This window comes from Lucilia sericata, unplaced genomic scaffold, assembly GCF_015586225.1.
Source record: "Lucilia sericata isolate MDLA Ls3-8-SP2 unplaced genomic scaffold, ASM1558622v1 Contig000412F_arrow, whole genome shotgun sequence".
In the NCBI taxonomy this organism is placed as follows: domain Eukaryota; kingdom Metazoa; phylum Arthropoda; class Insecta; order Diptera; family Calliphoridae; genus Lucilia; species Lucilia sericata.
Window position 1 is genome coordinate 243,589 of NW_023994430.1, and position 22,841 is coordinate 266,429.

General features: G+C 31.9%; 3 protein-coding genes across 4 annotated transcripts; all 3 read left to right on the forward strand.

The window, feature by feature from the left end:
• Positions 1–1,726: 1,726 nt before the first annotated feature.
• On the forward strand, positions 1,727–2,173 carry LOC119604636 (adipokinetic hormone). The gene is made up of 2 exons (XM_037957397.1): positions 1,727–1,940; positions 2,003–2,173. Exons 1-2 carry the CDS (start codon positions 1,734–1,736, stop codon positions 2,042–2,044), a joined length of 249 nt encoding a protein of 82 aa, XP_037813325.1. The 5' UTR covers positions 1,727–1,733; the 3' UTR covers positions 2,045–2,173.
• Positions 2,174–2,759: 586 nt separating this feature from the next.
• On the forward strand, positions 2,760–6,741 carry LOC119604635 (venom serine protease Bi-VSP). Of its 2 annotated transcripts, none has more exons than XM_037957396.1 (7): positions 2,760–2,877; positions 4,988–5,157; positions 5,222–5,729; positions 5,845–6,138; positions 6,210–6,421; positions 6,476–6,547; positions 6,607–6,741. In XM_037957396.1, exons 1-7 carry the CDS (start codon positions 2,805–2,807, stop codon positions 6,739–6,741), a joined length of 1,464 nt encoding a protein of 487 aa, XP_037813324.1. In that variant the 5' UTR covers positions 2,760–2,804. The 2 variants fall into 2 exon arrangements, with proteins under 2 accessions (XP_037813324.1, XP_037813323.1); XM_037957395.1 differs by lacking the exon at positions 2,760–2,877 and adding an exon at positions 4,645–4,925.
• A 1,914-nt stretch (positions 6,742–8,655) lies between these two features.
• LOC119604644 lies at positions 8,656–22,159 on the forward strand. The gene is given in 4 exon segments (XM_037957403.1): positions 8,656–8,693; positions 20,758–20,986; positions 21,327–21,752; positions 21,754–22,159. Coding segments are annotated over 3 exon segments (567 nt in total). The 5' UTR covers positions 8,656–8,693; positions 20,758–20,920; the 3' UTR covers positions 21,829–22,159.
• Positions 22,160–22,841: the final 682 nt, after the last annotated feature.

Consider the following 22,841-nt stretch of genomic DNA (forward strand, 5'->3'; position numbering starts at 1 on the left):
GTGATCACTCATATTTTCCCTCAAAAATCGATATTTTGACGGAAAACCTTGAAGAAACTTAAAACCTTTGTAACTTCGTTAAAACACGTTTAAATTGAAAAATAAGCTTATTTTGTGATCGCTCATATTCTCTTTTCAAAAATCCATATTTTGACCGAAAACCTTGAAGAAACTAAAATCGCTTATAACTTCGTTAAAACACGTTTAAATTGAAAAACAAGCTTATTTTGTGATCACTCATATTCCCCTTCAAAATTCGATATTTTGGCCAAAACCCTTGAAGAAAGTTAAAATCGCTTATAACTTCGTTAAAACACGTTTAAATTGAAAAATAAGCTTATTTTGTGATCACTCATATTCCCCTTCAAAAGTCGATATTTTGACCAAAACCCTTGAAGAAACTTAAAACCCTTATAACTTCGTTAAAACACGTTTAAATTGAAAAATAAGCTTATTTTGTGATCACTCATATTCCCCTTCAAAAGTCGATATTTTGACCGAAACCTTGAAGAAACTTAAAACCCTTATAACTTCGTTAAAACACGTTTAAATTGAAAAATAAGCTTATTTTGTGATCACTCATATTCCCCTTCAAAAGTCGATATTTTGATGGAAAACCTTAAGGAAACTTAAAACCCTTATAACTTCGTTAAAACACGTTTAAATTCAAAAGTCGATATTTTGACTAAAACCTTGGAGAAACTTAAAACCCTTATAACTTCGTTAAAACACGTTTAAATTGAAAAATAAGCTTATTTTGTGATTACCATATTCGCCTTCAAAAGTCGATATTTTGACCAAAACCCTTGAAGAAACTTAAAACCCTTATAACTTCGTTAAAACACGTTTAAATTGAAAAATAAGCTTATTTTGTGATCACTCATATTTTCCCTCAAAAGTCGATACTTTGACCGAAAACCTTGAAGAAACTCAAAACCCTTATAACTTCGTTAAAACACGTTTAAATTGAAAAATAAGCTTATTTTGTGATCACTCATATTTTCCCTCAAAAATCGATACTTTGACCGAAAACCTTGAAGAAACTTAAAACCCTTATAACTTCGTTAAAACACGTTTAAATTGAAAAATAAGCTTAATTTGTGATCACTCATATTCCCCTTCAAAATTGGATATTTTGACCCAAACCTTGAGGAAACTTAAGACCCTTATAACTTCGTTAAAACATGTTTAAATTGAAAATTAAGTTTATTTTGTGATCACTCATACTTTCATTCAGAAATCGATATTTTGACCGAAAACCTTGGAGAAACTTAAAACCCTTATAACTTCGTTAAAACACTTTTAAATTGAAATTGAATTGATCACTCATATTTGCCTTCCAAAATCGATAATTTGGACAAAAATCCTGAATAAACTTAAATCGCTTATAACTTCGTTAAAACCCGTTTAAATTGAAAAATAAGCTTATTTTGTGATCACTCATATTTTTCCTCAAAAATCGTTATTTGGTCGTAAAACTATGATCGTTTATTTTAATTTAACTGAATCCTAATAGTGAATTTGAAATAATTTTCCTCAAATATTTAATTTGTCTTATTTCCAAACCATTAAAGGAAACCCTTCAAATACTCAAAAACAACTATGTATAAACAATATGTAAATAATTAAATCTCAAGAAGCCCTATAACTAATTATATACATCTATTATTGTATCCTTTTTGATATGAGTATAAAAGCTGGCAGGAAATCATCAATTGGCATCAGAAATCAACATGAACTCAATCAGCATCATTGTACCAACCATTTTCGTGCTCTTGGTCTTGGCCTGTGTCGAATGTCAATTGACATTTTCTCCCGATTGGGGTAAGAGATCGGTGGGTGGTGGCTCTGGGTCGAATACTGGTGCCTTTTTTGATAGCCAACCGGGTAACTGCAAAACCTCCAATGAAATGCTATTGGAAATCTTTCGTTTTGTGCAGGTGAGTTGTTTTTCAATATAATTTTGGAAAATTTCTTTATTATTAATTTTAATTTATTCCAGAATGAGGCCCAATTATTTTTGGATTGTAAACATCGGGAATAATTCTTTTGAATTTCATCGCAACTAAATACTCTTCAATATTATATAAGTTTTCATTCATTATAATATAAACTATATAACATTTGTATTGTTTAGTGAAATATTAGAAAATTTATTTGAGAAAAAAAAAAATCGGAAAAAATATAACGAAAGGGGTAGTCGGCATATGTTTTAGAGGTTCTTTAGAAAATTATTGTAATTAATTTATTGTATTATATATGTATATGTACAATACATTGTATGAATAATAAAATATTTAAATAAAATTAATGTTAATTGCAGTTTGAAAAAAAAAAAATCCAATATAATTGTAGTTTTATTGCTTTGACTTTTTTCAAAACTTTTGACAAGGGTTCAATGTCAATGTGACAAAATTTGAAGTTAACAACTCAACAGTTTGAGTTTAAACTAAAATATTATTTTAAAAACATTCCAATTTTCACCTAAATTTCCATTTCCTTTTAGTCTGCCTAAATTATTTTGTTTTATCTCAAACTACCATGTGATTTTTTTTCTATTCCAAATTTACAATTAATTATATATATTTTTTATTTATTAACACTTACTCATTTCATAATTCAATTTTAAAATATATATAAATTGTAACAATTAAACGATTTAAATGCTGTGTTAGGTTTTTCACAACAATTTTAGTTTTTCAATGTTTTAATTTAGTGGCGAATGTTTGTTTAGCAGTTTAGTATTGATTTGGTTTTCAATTAAGCGTCAGAGTTAGTTGAAAATTGTCCGTTTAAATCGAGAAATGTTGAAAGTTTTATTTTTACAAATTTATACAGTAATAATATTATTAACAGTACAATTTCATTTAATAAAAAGTAAGTTTGAAATTAAAATTGAGTTAAAAAGGGACAAGTTCCTGCAAACAATTGGGATCGAACATTTCTTAACTGAATATCCGACGGATGGAGTAAAAATAGTTCAAGTATTAGGAATTGTGAAATAATAATTTAAGGAAAACCCTTTACGATCGCTGCAAGAATATTTTACCAAAAGGATTCAAGATTGGTGTACAAATTGGTCAATGAATTAGAACTTGAAAAGAACTAAAACAGAACTAGAAAATAACTAAAACAAAACTAGAACAGAACTAGAACAGAACTAGAACAGAACTAGAACAGAACTAGAACAGAACTAGAACAGAACTAGAACAGAACTAGAACAGAACTAGAACAGAACTAAAACAGAACTAGAACAGAACTAAACTGAACTAGAACTGAACTAGAACTGAACTAGAACTAGAACTGAACTAGAACTAGAACTGAACTAGAACTAGAACCGAACTAGAACTGAACTAGAACTGAACTAGAACTGAACTAGAACTGAACTAGAACTGAACTAGAACTGAACTAGAACTGAACTAGAACTGAACTAGAACTGAACTAGAACTGAACTAGACTGAACTAGAACTGACTAGAACTGAACTAGAACTGAACTAGAACTGAACTAGAACTGAACTAGAACTGAACTAGAACTGAACTAGAACTGAACTAGAACTGAACTAGAACTGAACTAGAACTGAACTAGAACTGAACTAGAACTGAACTAGAACTGAACTAGAACTGAACTAGAACTGAACTAGAACTGAACTAGAACTGAACTAGAACTGAACTAGAACTGAACTAGAACTGAACTAGAACTGAACTAGAACTGAACTAGAACTGAACTGAACTGAGAACTGAACTAGAACTACTGAACTAGAACTGAACTAGAACTGAACCAGAACTGAACTAGATAACTAGAACTGAACTAGAACTGAACTAGAACTGAACTAGAACTGAACTAGAACTGAACTAGAACTGAACTAGAACTGAACTAGAACTGAACTAGAACTGAACTAGAACTGAACTAGAACTGAACTAGAACTGAACTAGAACTGAACTAGAACTGAACTAGAACTGAACTAGAACTGAACTAGAACTGAACTAGAACTGAACTAGAACTGAACTAGAACTGAACTAGAACTGAAATAGAACTGAACTAGAACAGAACTAGAACTGAACTTTAATGTGTTATATTTCAGGCCTTCCTCTAATCTGCACAATCAAACGTGTTTTCAATTTGTTGTTAGTTGACGTTTAACATCAAAAATTCCCCATGTTTAAATAAGCTCAATTAATTGGTTTCGGTATTTAAACAAATGAAATAAAAGTGTAAAATATGAATATGTAACAAAAAGCTAAATAAACTAAACACCAATATCAAATTTAGTCCATTGATCAACAAAGAGCAACAAACAATGACCAAATGCACTAAATTGAATTTAGTATAATTTTGATCTCTGAACAAAACGTTTGAATATGTAGAACGCGTAAAGTTTGAATTTTAATTATGTTATATAATGATTTGTGTTTAAAAGTATTGTTTTTGCCTTTGCTCCAACAATTGGCAAGTTTAAAGGGTCTCTGTCCCTATTATCCCTATTTATATTTTCCTCTAATACCGGTACCACCATCATTGATAATAAATACTACAAATATTGTACCTTTACCGACTATTGTAATACCCACTTTGCCACCTTGCCCCTCAATTCCATTAGTGTGTTTAGCGGGCGGTCAAAGGCCTATAGCCTATTGTCCGTGTATAGATCCCCGGCAACAATTTAGTCAAAATACAGCAGGAGCTCAGTTAAATTTATATAACTGGGCTTCTAGTAATCAGGGGTCCTCGGTGGATGTTATGATATTTTCGAAATTATTTAAAAGTAAACATAGAAAACTAAATTGAATCGTTTGAATTGAGTTTAGAAAAGTTTTCAGCATGTATTTACAACTTATATCGCTAATGACCCTTTTAATGTCCGATCCTAAACAGGATTTAACTTCAAAGAATGGGGAAATTCTACCCAAGGTTAAAAGCGTTACGGGTGTGTTCAGAATTATGTGGAGTTATGTTGGTCTTGTTATTTATTAGTAATTGTTTTTACAGCCCAAGATTGTGTGGATTCTCGTTTGCGAGCTGGGAAGTGTATAACTTTAGCTAAATGTCCCGATATGATAGAGGAATTTTACGATGAGGCTCGTGTGACTTCGTATGGCATAGATTTTCAAACCTTTGTTAGTAACTCAATATGTGGTTTTGATGGTGTGAATTTTTTGGTGAGTATTCAAAATATTTGAATGTAAATTTAACACTAAACCCTTATTTTCTTTTCTTCAACAGATCTGCTGTGGAACACGCCCTTTTTATCCCATAAATATGACTAAACCGCCACCAGCTCAAATACAAAGTCCTCCTACGATATTTGGAACCACAAGAAGACCCTCTCAACAACTATATCAAACAACTCCGTTTTTATTTGCCCCCTTGGGAACAACAGCTCCACCAATCACAGCCACTAATTCCAACATGCCTCCAGTTATTTATCCACCCTCTGACTCCAATAATACTCCGCCACCAAACAAAATGCCTCCCGTTATTTATCCCACTGCAGCGAGTACTACCAGCAAAGCTACCACAATCGATATGGGTGTGGTAGTATTTCAACCCACTCCACAATCACCATCTGGTGGTCCAGTTATACAACCTATGCCGAATCAAGATTCAACACAGAATACTCTAATATCAGAGCCAAATCAGTATCCACCTGTAATGCCCCCACCAGCTCCTACTTGTGGAGTGAATAGGGGCACTATTAACCGCGTTGTGGGCGGTTATGAGGCCAAGAAAGGTAGATTTTGATGTGATGTACAGTGTACTGCTTGTGCCATATAGTCTTTAAACATTTCGAAATTTAATCCAATATTTTATACAATCCGGTATTTATATTTCACATTTTTTTTTAGGAAATTATCCCTGGATGGCGGCTTTGGGCTATCGCGATGAATATGATCCTAGTTCGTTGAAATTTTTATGTGGCGGCAGTTTAATTTCCTCGAAATATGTCATAACTTCGGCTCACTGCATTAACAATAATTTAATGTTAGTACGTTTGGGTGCCCATGATCTTTCAAATCCGGAAGAATTAGAAGCTAGAAATTATCGGTTTAAACGTACTGTAATACATGAAAAGTTTGATTTGAAAAGTATAACTAATGATTTGGCCTTAATTGAATTGAGTGAGACAGTTATAATGACCGGTTAGTATCAGTTATCGTTTCTTCAATACTAACAAAATTTGAATCAAAATGTCTTTTTCTTTTTTTTTTAGACTACATTGGCACGATTTGTCTGCCAGAAGGTCCACAATTTCTAAACCAAGAATTTGTAGGCATGAATCCTTTTGTAGCCGGTTGGGGTGCTATGAAACATCAATCTCCCACCTCTAATGTTTTAAGAGATGTTCAAGTTCCCATTATTGACCGACAAGTGTGTGAACAAAGTTATCGCACGGTTTTTAGTTTTGTGAAATTTAGTGAACAGGTAAACTATACTGACAATCCTAACGAAATATAATTACTAATGTTTATATTATAGCTAATTTGCGCCGGTAATTCCAATGTGGACGCTTGTCAAGGAGACTCAGGTGGTCCTCTGATTTTGCCTCAGGTTAGTACATTAATTTTTATTAATTTGTTTTCTTTTATAAAATTAGTATTTAATTTAAGATGTCGGGTTCTTCATATCATTATTATTTACTTGGTGTTGTTTCATTTGGTTACGAATGTGCCCGTACCGGTTTTCCCGGAGTTTATACACGAGTTGCTGCTTATATACCTTGGATTAAGAGTAATATGATTTGATAATTTAAGTTTTTGTTTTTGGAAAAATATATTTTTATTTAAAAAAACATTTAAAATGGTAAAACTTTTTGATTCTCTAAGATTTGTTTAGAAGAAACTGAACTAGAATTGAACTAGAACTGAACTAGAACGCACTAGAATTGAACTAGAACTGAACTAGAACTGAACTAGAACTGAACTAGAACTGAACTAGAACTGAACTAGAACTGAACTAGAACTGAACTAGAACTGAACTAGAACTGAACTAGAACTGAACTAGAACTGAACTAGAACTGAACTAGAACTGAACTAGAACTGAACTAGAACTGAACTAGAACTGAACTAGAACTGAACTAGAACTGAACTAGAACTGAACTAGAACTGAACTAGAACTGAACTAGAACTGAACTAGAACTGAACTAGAACTGAACTAGAACTGAACTAGAACTGAACTAGAACTGAACTAGAACTGAACTAGAACTGAACTACGAACTGAACTAGAACTGAACTAGAACTACTGAACTAGAACTGAACTAGAACTGAACTAGAACTGAACTAGAACTGAACTAGAACTGAACTAGAACTGAACTAGAACTGAACTAGAACTGAACTAGAACTGAACTAGAACTGAACTAGAACTGAACTAGAACTGAACTAGAACTGAACTAGAACTGAACTAGAACTGAACTAGAACTGAACTAGAACTGAACTAGAACTGAACTAGAACTGAACTAGAACTGAACTAGAACTGAACTAGAACTGAACTAGAACTGAACTAGAACTGAACTAGAACTGAACTAGAACTGAACTAGAACTGAACTAGAACTGAACTAGAACTGAACTAGAACTGAACTAGACTGAACTAGAACTGAACTAGAACTGAACTAGAACTGAACTAGAACTGAACTAGAACTGAACTAGAAACTGAACTAGAACTGAACTAGAACTGAACTAGAACTGAACTAGAACTGAACTAGAACTGAACTAGAACTGAACTAGAACTGAACTAGAACTGAACTAGAACTGAACTAGAACTGAACTAGAACTGAACTAGAACTGAACTAGAACTGAACTAGAACTGAACTAGAACTGAACTAGAACTGAACTAGAACTGAACTAGAACTTACTAGAACTGAACTAGAACTGAACTAGAACTGAACTAGAACTGAACTAGAACTGAACTAGAACTGAACTAGAACTGAACTAGAACTGAACTAGAACTGAACTAGAACTGAACTAGAACTGAAACTAGAACTGAACTAGAACTGAACTAGAAAAACTGAACTAGAACTGAACTAGAACTGAACTAGAACTGAACTAGAATTGAACTAGAATTGAACTAGAAACTGAACTAGAACTGAACTAGAACTGAACTAGAACTGAACTAGAACTGAACTAGAACTGAACTAGAACTTGAAACTAGAATTGAACTAGAACTGAACTAGAACTGAACTAGAACTGAACTAGAACTGAACTAGAACTGAACTAGAACTGAACTAGAACTGAACTAGAACTGAACTAGAACTGAACTAGAACTGAACTAGAACTGAACTAGAACTGAACTAGAACAGAAACTAGAACTGAACTAAAACTTATCTATAACTGAACTGGAACTGAACTCAAATAGAACTCAACTAGAACTGATGCAAAATTGGTATATCTAATAATTATGAATATCGTAGAAGAGCAGAACAGATATTTTAAGAAAACTCTGAAATTGGGATATTTAAAATGTTGAGAAATTTTTAAAAATTGGCAATTAAATTTCAAATACTAATGTCTAAAAGTATGCACTAAAAACATTTTAAATTATTTGACTTTTTTAAAACAAGAGAAAATTTCTTATCAAACCAGAAAAATTCAAATTCATTACTCACACTCTTTCTTTGGTAGTAAAAAATGGATGAATTATGGTAAAATAATTTTGAAAATAATAATTAAAGCAGTTGAATTAATAGAGTAGCGAACAGCAGGTGTGTGGAGTTTAAAAAGTTAAAAAAAATAGATATTATTAAAATATAAAGTTTAAAAAACCATTAAAAAACAATTAAATGAAAAAAGTGAAACAATTATGGAATCATAACTGATCTATAAAAAATGTTACAGAAAACATAAAAATAATTACAGTGTTCACTTGTATAAAAATTATATAGAACATACTTACACACGTTAAAACTTAAATATTTTGTGACTAAAAATGATAATAAAAGAATCTAAGACAACAACAAAATTATTTTTGATAAGATAAAATTAATTACACACATACATACATAAACAAATGTATCAGATGATAATAAAAATAATAAAACAATAGTTAAAAACAGAATAAAAGTATAGAACAGAACTGAAAAATGAAATTAAACAAAAAGTAGTTTAATTGACGTACTTGTACAATTAAATATTAGTTTTATTTATTTTTTATTTAGTCAAGTGCAAACAATACGCAACTATGTTTTAAATAATATTTGAAAAAAAGAGCAAAAATTAAAACCAAAAGTATAACAAATACTTAGTTTTATCGTATTTTGGAGAGTTTGAAAACAGGTGTTTAAAAGAGTAACAACGCTGAAAACCTAAATAGATATGAACTATTTAGAACAGAACTATAAAAGATATAGAACAGAATTTGGACAGATCTAAAACAGAACTTGAACAGAACTAGAACAAAACTAGAACAGAACTAGAACAGAACTAGAACAGAACTAGAACAGAACTAGAACTAGAACAGAACTAGAACAGAACTAGAACAGAACTAGAACAGAACTAGAACAGAACTAGAACAGAACTAGAACAGAACTAGAACAGAACTAGAACAGAACTAGAACAGAACTAGAACAGAACTAGAACAGAACTAGAACAGAACTAGAACAGAACTAGAACAGAACTAGAACAGAACTAGAACAGAACTAGAACAGAACTAGAACAAACTAGAACAGAACTAGAACAGAACTAGAACAGAACTAGAACAGAACTAGAACTAGAACAGAACTAGAACAGAACTAGAACAGAACTAGAACAGAACTAGAACAGAACTAGAACAGAACTAGAACAGAACTAGAACAGAACTAGAACAGAACTAGAACAGAACTAGAACAGAACTAGAACAGAACTAGAACTAGAACTAGAACAGAACTAGAAACTAGAACAGAACTAGAACAGAACTAGAACAGAACTAGAACAGAACTAGAACAGAACTAGAACAGAACTAGAACAGAACTAGAACAGAACTAGAACAGAACTAGAACAGAACTAGAACAGAACTAGAACAGAACTAGAACAGAACTAGAACAGAACTAGAACAGAACTAGAACAGAACTAGAACAGAACTAGAACAGAACTAGAACAGAACTAGAACAGAACTAGAACAGAACTAGAACAGAACTAGAACAGAACTAGAACAGAACTAGAACAGAACTAGAACAGAACTAGAACAGAACTAGAACAGAACTAGAACAGAACTAGAACAGAACTAGAACAGAACTAGAACAGAACTAGAACAGAACTAGAACAGAACTAGAACAGAACTAGAACAGAACTAGAACAGAACTAGAACAGAACTAGAACAGAACTAGAACAGAACTAGAACAGAACTAGAACAGAACTAGAACAGAACTAGAACAGAACTAGAACAGAACTAGAACAGAACTAGAACAGAACTAGAACAGAACTAGAACAGAACTAGAACAGAACTAGAACAGAACTAGAACTAGAACAGGACTAGAACAGAACTAGAACAGAACTAGAACTGAACTAGAACTGAACTAGAACTGAACTAGAACTGAACTAGAACTGAACTAGAACTGAACTAGAACTGAACTAGAACTGAACTAGAACAGAACTAGAACAGAACTAGAACAGAACTAGAACAGAACTAGAACAGAACTAGAACAGAACTAGAACAGAACTAGAACAGAACTAGAACAGAACTAGAACAGAACTAGAACAGAACTAGAACAGAACTAGAACAGAACTAGAACAGAACTAGAACAGAACTAGAACAGAACTAGAACAGAACTAGAACAGAACTAGAACAGAACTAGAACAGAACTAGAACAGAACTAGAACAGAACTAGAACAGAACTAGAACAGAACTAGAACAGAACTAGAACAGAACTAGAACAGAACTAGAACAGAACTAGAACAGAACTAGAACAGAACTAGAACAGAACTAGAACAGAACTAGAACAGAACTAGAACAGAACTAGAACAGAACTAGAACAGAACTAGAACAGAACTAGAACAGAACTAGAACAGAACTAGAACAGAACTAGAACAGAACTAGAACAGAACTAGAACAGAACTAGAACAGAACTAGAACAGAACTAGAACAGAACTAGAACAGAACTAGAACAGAACTAGATCAGAACTAGAACAGAACTAGAACAGAACTAGAACAGAACTAGAACAGAACTAGAACAGAACTAGAACAGAACTAGAACAGAACTAGAACAGAACTAGAACAGAACTAGAACAGAACTAGAACAGAACTAGAACAGAACTAGAACAGAACTAGAACAGAACTAGAACAGAACTAGAACAGAACTAGAACAGAACTAGAAAAGAACTAGACAACAGAATTAGAACAGAATTAGAACACAATTAGAACAGAACTAGAACAGAACTAGAACAGAACTAGAACTGAACTAGAACAGAACTAGAACAGAACTAGAACAGAACTAGAACAGAACTAGAACAGAACTAGAACTGAACTAGAACTGAACTAGAACAGAACTAGAACAGAACTAGAACAGAACTAGAACAGAACTAGACAGAACTAGAACAGAACTAGAACAGAACTAGAACAGAACTAGAACCGAACTAGAACAGAACTAGAACAGAACTAGAACAGAACTAGAACAGAACTAGAACAGAACTAGAACAGAACTACAACTGAACTAGAACAGAACTAGAACTGCACTGGAAATAAACTCGAATCACCCAAAACATTCAATACCTTTAAGGTACTGTGTGAAACTAATTTGAAATTAGCCAAATTAAACGCCACCAACAAATCGTACAATGTACTATTGACGACCCATTTGCATGGTAGTTTTTTTTTTCAATTTTATTGTTTTGCCTTTTCGGTTGGTATGTATAGATTTGATTTTTGCTATTTTGGTTTCATTGGGTGAGCGAATGAATGAATAAGTGATTTAACTGGAGCGGCTTAAATTACAATTAAAATAAATAAATAAATTTGAAAATTATTTGTTGTACGTAAAACAAAAATACGCCAACTAATAATGAAAATAAAGTTCAAAAAGCACGATCAAAAAATTTTTACAACAAATACATAACGTATGTAAAAGTATAAAAATATTTACATACAAGTACATACAATACGTATTGTATACTTCGTATGGATGTATGTATGTACATATGTTGGCAAGTATTTAAGTAAATTGAAAACGGTTAAATGACACATGTTACGGTGAATGTTTGGAACATGATTTGAAACATTTTTAAATAAATTTAAATATTTTATGTTAGTAAGTTGATAAAACTATGTAGATCATGAACGGCTGTTTAAAACCCTTCAGTAATTGTTTATGTGTTAATATACAATGTTTGTGGTTTTTCTTTGTAATTTAACTTTACAAGGTGATTTTATATGATTTTTTTTTTCCACAAGTCAAGAACCACATTATTGAAATTTATAAGTAAATTGTAATATTTACTAAATTTAATGCGAAACAATGATAAGTTAATTCACATGTACTTACTTACATTGGCTTACATGCATATGTGCAATTGGGGCTTTATAGATAAACTCACTCAGTTTTCAATTGTTTTTTAAAAGTAAAACGAGATAAACAGAAAATACAAAACACCTGTTAAAATATATCGATTATTGATATGTGAAAGGGCGTTGTATGTAGTTCAGTTCTAATTCATTTCTAGTTCAGTTCTAGTTCAGTTCTAGTTCAGTTCTAGTTCAGTTAGTTCAGTTCTAGTTCAGTTCTAGTCAGTCTAGTTCAGTTCTAGTTCAGTTCTAGTTCAGTTCTAGTTCAGTTCTAGTTCAGTTCTAGTTCAGTTCTAGTTCAGTTCTAGTTCAGTTCTAGTTCAGTTCTAGTTCAGTTCTAGTTCAGTTCTAGTTCTAGTTCAGTTCTAGTTCAGTTCTAGTTCAGTTCTAGTTCAGTTCTAGTTCAGTTCTAGTTCAGTTCTAGTCAGTTCTAGTTCAGTTTCTAGTTCAGTTCTAGTTCAGTTCTAGTTCCAGTTCTAGTTTCAGTTCTAGTTCAGTTCTAGTTCAGTTCTAGTTCAGTTCTAGTTCAGTTCTAGTTCAGTTCTAGTTCAGTTCTAGTTCAGTTCTAGTTCAGTTCTAGTTCAGTTCTAGTTCAGTTCTAGTTCAGTTCTAGTTCAGTTCTAGTTCAGTTCTAGTTCAGTTCTAGTTCAGTTCTAGTTCAGTTCTAGTTCAGTTCTAGTTCAGTTCTAGTTCAGTTCTAGTTCAGTTCTAGTTCAGTTCTAGTTCAGTTCTAGTTCAGTTCTAGTTCAGTTCTAGTTCAGTTTCTAGTTCAGTTCTTCAGTTTTTTTTAGTTCTAGAACTGCTCTAGTTAAATTCCACTTCAGTTCCAATTTCATTATTATTCTATTACACATCAGTTTCAGTAGCAATTTTTGTCCCTGAGACATTTAACACTGCTATTTAAACAAAATATTTTTCAGTGTATTTATGCGTGTGTGTTCGGCCATAACGTTAGATTCACCTTTAAAAATTTTACAAAACAATTTGTTAATAATTATTGCAACTTGTACTTATTAAGAAATACTTTAATTAATTACTAACCAAATAAAAATATAATAAAATAATTTAGTTGTTATTAGGAGAAGGATTCAATATTGAGATAATACTATATTTTCACTATTGACATTTTGAAATATAATGTCAGTTAAACTTATTGTTGTTGTTATAGTAAAATCTAAATTTAATATCTATTTTTGAATTGCTTTGTTTCCAGAATTTTATAGAACTCTGTGATATGCCTTAATATAGTAAATTGTGCAATAATTACTATCTTTTCGCTTTTTCTTTTTTCTTTAAATATAAAATTTTAATTTCGAAATAATAAAACAACGATACTTTATTTACCCTACTTTTATGACGTATTATTTTGATATTTTTTTTTTTTTTTTTTTTTTTTTGTTTAACAACCACGGTTCATCGACAATAACGAAAGAAAAGAAAATTTACAAAAAATATAATAATAAATTAACGTGAATTTTATGTTTCTATATTATGTTTGTGGTCATTAACTTTGTCGTTGTTTTGGATTTGCTTGTAATAAAATTAGGGGGTATTCCCAGAATAGTTTGATTACGAAATTCTAAAAATAATAGAAGTAGAATTCGTTTGTATTTGTAGGGATTATATAACTATATACATAATTACATAATTATAATAAAATTCTTCTTAATACTAATCAGATTACTTTACTTCTGTTTCTCTTAGTTCTTGTTCTAATAAATCCACCAAAAATCTGCCTAAACCATCCATTATGGGTGTGTCTTATTAGGAATGTTTATTTGCTTTTGAAAATTTAGCAATTTCATTAGAAACAATACTGTGTGTGTTTGATTTTAATTATAAATTTAATTCTTTTTTTTTAACAAATTTTTTAAGATTTTTATTATAAATTATTAGTAAAAAAATTTAATATGTATCTTAAAAATCTTGTTTGGTTGATTATTTTAACCATATATTCACAACTTCATGAGGAGATAGATACCTTCATTCGTATTTCGCCGTGATATATTTTGTGTATGGTAAATGACTGACTCACTGACTCATTCACTCCTATTGTTGGTTTAACAAATTGTTTTGTGTTTTTTATTATTTGTATATTTATTTTTGTTGTTGTTATTATTAGCGTATATATTTTTATAATAAAGAGGGTATTACAAAAGGAGATGTTTTATATAAGAGATCGATTTCAGTTTAGTTCAGATCTAGTTTAGTTCTAGATCAGTTTTAGTTCAGATCTAGTTTAGTTCTAGATCAGTTTTAGTTCAGATCTAGTTTAGTTCTAGATCAGTTTTAGTTCAGATCTAGTTTAGTTCTAGATCAGTTTTAGTTCAGATCTAGTTTAGTTCTAGTTCAGTTATAATTCAGTTCTAGTTCAGTTCTAGTTCAGTTCTAGTTTATTTCTAGTTTATTTCTAGTTCAGTTCTAGTTCAGTTCTAGTTCAGTTCTAGTTCAGTTCTAGTTCAGTTCTAGTTCAGTTCGTTCAGTTCTAGTTCTAGTTCAGTTTAGTTCTAGTTCATTTCTAGTTCAGTTCTAGTTCATTTCTAGTTCAGTTCTAGTTCAGTTCTAGTTCAGTTCTAGTTCAGTTTCTAGTTCAGTTATAGTTCAGTTCTAGTTCAGTTCTAGTTCAGTTCTAGTTCAGTTCTAGTTCAGTTCTAGTTCAGTTCTAGTTCAGTTCTAGTTCAGTTCTAGTTCAGTTCTAGTTCAGTTCTAGTTCTAGTTCTTTCAGTTTCTAGTTCAGTTCTAGTTCAGTTCTAGTTCAGTTCTAGTTCAGTTCTAGTTCAGTTCTAGTTCAGTTCTAGTTCAGTTCTAGTTCAGTTCTAGTTCAGTTCTAGTTCAGTTCTAGTTCAGTTCTAGTTCAGTTCTAGTTCAGTTCTAGTTCAGTTCTAGTTCAGTTCTAGTTCAGTTCTAGTTCAGTTCTAGTTCAGTTCTAGTTCAGTTCTAGTTCAGTTCTAGTTCAGTTCTAGTTCAGTTCTAGTTCAGTTCTAGTTCAGTTCTAGTTCAGTTCTAGTTCAGTTCTAGTTCAGTCTAGTTCAGTTCTAGTTCAGTTCTAGTTCAGTTCTAGTTCAGTTCTAGTTCAGTTCTAGTTCAGTTCTAGTTCAGTTCTAGTTCAGTTCTAGTTCAGTTCTAGTTCAGTTCTAGTTCAGTTCTAGTTCAGTTCTAGTTCAGTTCTAGTTCAGTTCTAGTTCAGTTCTAGTTCAGTTCTAGTTCAGTTCTAGTTCAGTTCTAGTTCAGTTCTAGTTCAGTTCTAGTTCAGTTCTAGTTCAGTTCTAGTTCAGTTCTAGTTCAGTTCTAGTTCAGTTCTAGTTCAGTTCTAGTTCAGTTCTAGTTCAGTTCTAGTTCAGTTCTAGTTCAGTTCTAGTTCAGTTCTAGTTCAGTTCTAGTTCTTCTAGTTCAGTTCTAGTTCAGTTCTAGTTCAGTTCTAGTTCAGTTCTAGTTCAGTTCTAGTTCAGTTCTAGTTCAGTTCTAGTTCAGTTCTAGTTCAGTTCTAGTTCAGTTCGTTTCTAGTTCAGTTCTAGTTCAGTTTCTAGTTCAGTTCTAGTTCTTTCAGTTCTAGTTCAGTTCTAGTTCAGTTCTAGTTCAGTTCTAGTTCAGTTCTAGTTCAGTTCTAGTTCAGTTCTAGTTCAGTTCTAGTTCAGTTCTAGTTCAGTTCTAGTTCAGTTCTAGTTCAGTTCTAGTTCATTCTAGTTCAGTTCTAGTTCAGTTCTAGTTCAGTTCTAGTTCAGTTCTAGTTCAGTTCTAGTTCAGTTCTAGTTCAGTTCTAGTTCAGTTCTAGTTCAGTTCTAGTTCAGTTCTAGTTCAGTTCTAGTTCAGTTCTAGTTCAGTTCTAGTTCAGTTCTAGTTCAGTTCTAGTTCAGTTCTAGTTCAGTTCTAGTTCAGTTCTAGTTCAGTTCTAGTTCAGTTCTAGTTCAGTTCTAGTTCAGTTCTAGTTCAGTTCTAGTTCAGTTCTAGTTCAGTTCTAGTTCAGTTCTAGTTCAGTTCTAGTTCAGTTCTAGTTCAGTTCTAGTTTCAGTTCTAGTTCAGTTCTAGTTCAGTTCTAGTTCAGTTCTAGTTCAGTTCTAGTTCAGTTCTAGTTCAGTTCTAGTTCAGTTCTAGTTCAGTTCTAGTTCAGTTCTAGTTCAGTTCTAGTTCAGTTCTAGTTCAGTTCTAGTTCAGTTCTAGTTCAGTTCTAGTTCAGTTCTAGTTCAGTTTAGTTCAGTTCTAGTTCAGTTCTAGTTCAGTTCTAGTTCAGTTCTAGTTCACTTCTAGTTAATTCAGTTCTAGTTCTAGTTCAGTTCTAGTTCTAGTTCAGTTCAGTTCTAGTTCTAGTTCTAGTTCTAGTTCAGTTCTGTTCTAGTAGTTCTAGTTCAGTTCTAGTTCAGTTCTAGTTCAGTTCTAGTTCAGTTCTAGTTCAGTTCTAGTTCAGTTCTAGTTCAGTTCTAGTTCAGTTCTAGTTCAGTTCTAGTTCAGTTCTAGTTCAGTTCTAGTTCAGTTCTAGTTCAGTTCTAGTTCAGTTCTAGTTCAGTTCTAGTTCAGTTCTAGTTCAGTTCCAGTTCAGTTCTAGTTCAGTTCTAATTCAGTTCTAATTCAGTTCTAGTTCAGTTCTAGTTCAGTTCTAGTTCAGTTCTAGTTCAGTTCTAGTTCAGTTCTAGTTCAGTCCTAGTTCAGTTCTAGTCCAGTTCTAGTTCAGTTCTAGTTCAGTTCTAGTTCAGTTCTAGTTCAGTTCTAGTTCAGTTCTAGTTCAGTTCTAGTTTCGTTCTAGTTCAGTTCTAGTTCAGTTCTAGTTCAGTTCTAGTTCAGTTCTAGTTCAGTTCTAGTTCAGTTTAGTTCTTCTAGTTCAGTTCTAGTTCAGTTCTAGTTCAGTTCTAGTTCAGTTTAGTTCAGTTCTAGTTCAGTTCTAGTTCAGTTCTAGTTCAGTTCTAGTTCAGTTCTAGTTCAGTTTAGTTCAGTTCTAGTTCAGTTCTAGTTCAGTTCTAGTTCAGTTCTAGTTCAGTTCTAGTTTAGTTCTAGTTCAGTTCTAGTTCAGTTCTAGTTCAGTTCTAGTTCAGTTCTAGTTCAATTCTAGTTCAGTTCAGTTTCAGTTCTAGTTCAGTTCAGTTTCTAGTTCAGTTCTAGTTCAGTTCTAGTTCAGTTCTGGTTCAGTTCTAGTTCAGTTCTAGTTCAGTTCTAGTTCAGTTCTAGTTCAGTTCTTCGGTTCTATTCAGTTCTAGTTCTGTGGATTGGATTCAAAAATCATTTTGAAATAGGAGAAATTCCGTTTTTTCCGAGGAATTACATTATTAAAAACTTAGCTCGAATTAAGAGGCGACATTTTATCCGATTTCGACAACTTTGAGTAATTACGATTAGTAATTTGTTAAAAAAAAACTTAGAACATTTTTACACCCTGTTTAGGTACATATGTTTTTTTTATCATTGCTTTTTCACCATGCTTTACTTTTTTTCTTGTATTTTTTTCAAATTTATTTATTCCGACTGGAACTAAATCATTAACATCACAATCAACAGATACAAAAAAATAAAAATAAAAACAAACATCCTGATCATTCACCATAGAATGAATGATTTTTTGTGTTGAGCGTAGTTTAGTATTAAAAGTGCAGTATCCAAAGCAATCGTATGTTTAAAAAATATATATAAAAAATAACAAATAAAATAAAACATTCACTATAATAACAACAAAAAGTAAGACAAACGAAAAATTGTAAAAATTAAATAAAAAAATTTCGTTTTGGTTTCCAACGTTTGCTTTAATTTGCCGGTAACTGTTAAAGTAGTATTTTGTACAAACGTCTTGTGTTGTAAAATAATCAACGTTGTAACAATAATTTACCAAACCATCATTCAAACCAACATACTGACAAACACATGGTATTAGTTTACTATAGTTTGTTTATGTTGGAGTAAAGTGAGTTACTCTGCGCAATCATCAAGTCTTCATTTCGCTGTTTGTTGGTTTCTTGTTCGTCGTGATCGTCAGCGAGTCTGTCTGTCTTTATTATTGTAAAGTTCATTAAAAACAATAACATTGAGTTGTTTTAATGTTTATTGTTTTTTTTTTTTACCTTGTGTGAATTTCTTTTGTACTTTTGTGTTGTTTGATGATAAGTTTTTTTGAAACAATTTTGGGAATTTTTATTAAGAAAACACAACAACAAATACAAATTATATGAAAATGCAATTTTAAAGTGAATTTTTGTGAGTGTATAAAACTAATATAAAATTTTAAACTATATGTATTAAAAAAGAAATGTGCGAAAAATAGTAAAATATTTTAAACCGGATTTTATTTTTTTCCCTTTTGTATTTCGTTATCCTCTACAGAAAAATCGTACTTCTAATAAATTACATTAGATTCGAAAATGCTAGAACTTTTCTTATATTTTTATCCTGATGCAAAAAGATCTTAACCATTATCTACAAAACAGCGCTAGGTTCTATTCTATATGTAGAATTTGTGGTCCCCTAAATATAGCAAATTTTCTCCACTCATGATTTTTGGATCTTATGATCCCTTGTAACACATTCTTGAGACATTCAAGATCAAGATACCTGTAGAACCAGTAGGTTAATAAAATGCTCAAAAGTACTTCTATCGTGCAACCACGTAGAACCAAAATAAATCAAGTAAACTGACAGAACTAAATAGGCCTAAACTAAAACTGAGATTAGAACTAACTGAACTAGAACTGGATTAGAACTAGAACTGAACTACAACTGAACTACAACTGAATTACAACTGAACTAGAATGAACTAGAACTGAACTAGAACTGAACTAGAACTGAACTAGAACTGAACTAGAACTGAACTAGAACTGAACTAGAACTGAACTAGAACTGAACTAGAACTGAACTAGAACTGAACTAGAACTGAACTAGAACTGAACTAGAACTGAACTAGAACTGAACTAGAACTGAACTAGAACTGAACTAGAACTGAACTAGAACTGAACTAGAACTGAACTAGAACTGAACTAGAACTGAACTAGAACTGAACTAGAACTGAACTAGAACTGAACTAGAACTGAACTAGAACTGAACTAGAACTGAACTAGAACTGAACTAGAACTGAACTAGAACTGAACTAGAACTGAACTAGAACTGAACTAGAACTGAACTAGAACTGAACTAGAACTGAACTAGAACTGAACTAGAACTGAACTAGAACTGAACTAGAACTGAACTAGAACTGAACTAGAACTGAACTAGAACTGAACTAGAACTGAACTAGAACTGAACTAGAACTGAACTAGAACTGAACTAGAACTGAACTAGAACTGAACTAGAACTGAACTAGAACTGAACTAGAACTGAACTAGAACTGAACTAGAACTGAACTAGAACTAAACTAGAACTGAACTATAACTGAACTAGAACTGAACTAGAACTGAACTAGAACTGAACTAGAACTGAACTAGAACTGAAACTAGAACTGAACTAGAACTGAACTAGAACTGAACTAGAACTGAACTAGAACTGAACTAGAACTGAACTAGAACTGAACTAGAACTGAACTAGAACTGAACTAGAACTGAACTAGAACTGAACTAGAACTGAACTAGAACTGACTAGAACTGAACTAGAACTGAACTAGAACTGAACTAGAACTGAACTAGAACTGAACTAGAACTGAACTAGAACTGAACTAGAACTGAACTAGAACTGAACTAGAACTGAACTAGAACTGAACTAGAACTGAACTAGAACTGAACTAGAGCTGAACTAGAACTGAACTAGAACTGGACTAGAACTGAACTAGAACTGAACTAGAACTGAACTAGAACTGAACTAGAACTGAACTAGATCTGAACTAGAACTGAACTAGAACTGAACTAGAACTGAACTAGAACTGAACTAGAACTGAACTAGAACTGAACTAGAACTGAACTAGAACTGAACTAGAACTGAACTAGAACTGAACTAGAACTGAACTAGAACTGAACTAGAACTGAACTAGAACTGAACTGAACTAGAACTAGAACTGAACTAGAACTGAACTAGAACTGAACTAGACTGAACTAGAACTGAAATAGAACTGAACTAGAACTGAACTAGAACTGAACTAGAACTGAACTAGAACTGAACTAGAACTGAACTAGAACTGAACTAGAACTGAACTAGAACTGAACTAAAACTGAGCTAGAAATGAACTAGTGCTTTGGATTTGGGAAGATTACATTTTCTTACTTGCGATAGCAAAGAGATATGTTATATAACTAAGATACTAATTCGATAGAAAGTTTTGAAACCTTAATCATAGTGATTAATATTTAAATAATTTTATAATAATATTCTTTATTTAAAACTTTCTTTTACAGTTTTCCACACGTAATCATCACCAAAACATCATCCCAATGTACAAACAACAACAAAGCTGAAAATTAATAAAACTAATTTTATAACATTACCTTCATTACACGACCTACAACTTCTATCAACTACTAATACACTTAGAGGAAATTCAACTGAAAAAAGAGAATTATGGCTTCAAATACCACAGATTCAGATACACAAGTCAACATAGATGATTTACCCATAACATTTAAGGTATAAAATCTAAAAATTTCTAACAATAATTATTAAAATATCAACAAAAAAATTATTGTCATATGTGTTCGCTTTAATTTAAAAGAAATAATTAAGTTCAGTGGTCACGCTAACTGAACTTATTTATTTGGTTTTGTTAGAGAAAATTGAAACACACGATGTTTTTTTTAATATATCCGGTAAAAAAAAAAAACTAAAGCGGATGTATGTTAAAAAATATGGTTAAAAATGTTAATATTTAACCACTTTGATAGTTTAGAGATAAAATTGTTATCAAAACTTCATTATTAAAATTTCACACATGATGATTTTTCTAATAACTTCACTTAATTACTTTTAGGTCAAATACATAGGCTCCGAGGTGGCTCGCGGTCTATGGGGCATTAAATATACCCGACGTCCTGTCGATATAATGGTGGGCGCTGCCAAAAATCTACCACCCAATAAAACTCTACCCCACTGTGAGCTGAAAGTTTCCACCGAGGGTGTGAGTATAGAAATTTTACAACCCAAAGCCAGCATTAATAATTGGAGTTATCCCATCGATACGATATCCTATGGTGTACAAGATCTAGTCTATACACGTGTCTTTGCCATGATCGTGGTAAAAGATGAAACGAGTGTACATCCCTTTGAGGTTCATGCCTTTGTATGTGATAGTCGAGCCATGGCTAGAAAACTCACATATGCTTTGGCAGCTGCCTTCCAAGACTATTCACGTAAGGTGAAAGAGAATGGCAGTGATGAGAGTAGTGACAAGATAACACCCCACCCGTCAAAAGTTTGCTATAGACTTAAGATCACCTGAAGAATTGGCTGAGGATGATGAAACGGAAGCTTAATTTTATCTAATTTAGTTTATTTATAACTATTTGTTTTTGTATTAAATTTGTAAAAGTATTTAAGTTTTGTGATGATTTAACTATTTTGTAAATTTGTATTTATGTTTTTGAAACTTTATTTTTTTATTATTATTTAATATTTTGTCTTAAAGAAGAGGATGTTTTACACAATTACTATTAAGTTTATTGCAAGTGCTACTTAAAATCGTTTTGTATTATATTTGTTGCAGTAGAATTTTTTTAATTATACATTAAAAACTGTAAATTTGTGATCCTCATACAGCTAATAATCCAAAGTTTGAATAAATACAAATATTTTGATGGTAAATAAGAAATTTGCTTTGGTAATGAAAGGGAATCTTAAACGTCAAAAGCTAGCTGAACTAGAATTGAACTAAAACTGAACTAGAACTGAACTAGAACTGAACTAGAACTGAACTAGAACTGAACTAGAACTGAACTAGAACTGAACTAGAACTGAACTAGAACTAAACTAGAATGAACTAGAACTGAACTAGAACTGAACTAGAACTGAACTAGAACTGAACTAGAACTGAACTAGAACTGAACTAAAACTGAACTAGAACTGAACTAGAACTGAACTAGAACTGAACTAGAACTGAACTAGAACTGAACTAGAACTGAACTAGAACTGAACTAGAACTGAACTAGAACTGAACTAGAACTGAACTAGAACTGAACTGAACCGAACTAGAACCGAACTAGAACTGAACTAGAACTGAACTAGAACTGAACTAGAACTGAACTAGAACTGAACTAGAACTGAACTAGAACTGAACTAGAACTGAACTAGAACTGAACTAGAACTGAACTAGAACTGAACTAGAACTGAACTAGAACTGAACTAGAACTGAACTAGAACTGAACTAGAACTGAACTAGAACTGAACTAGAACTGAACTAGAACTGAACTAGAAACTGAACTAGAACTGAACTAGAACTGAACTAGAACTGAACTAGAACTGAACTAGAACTGAACTAGAACTGAACTAG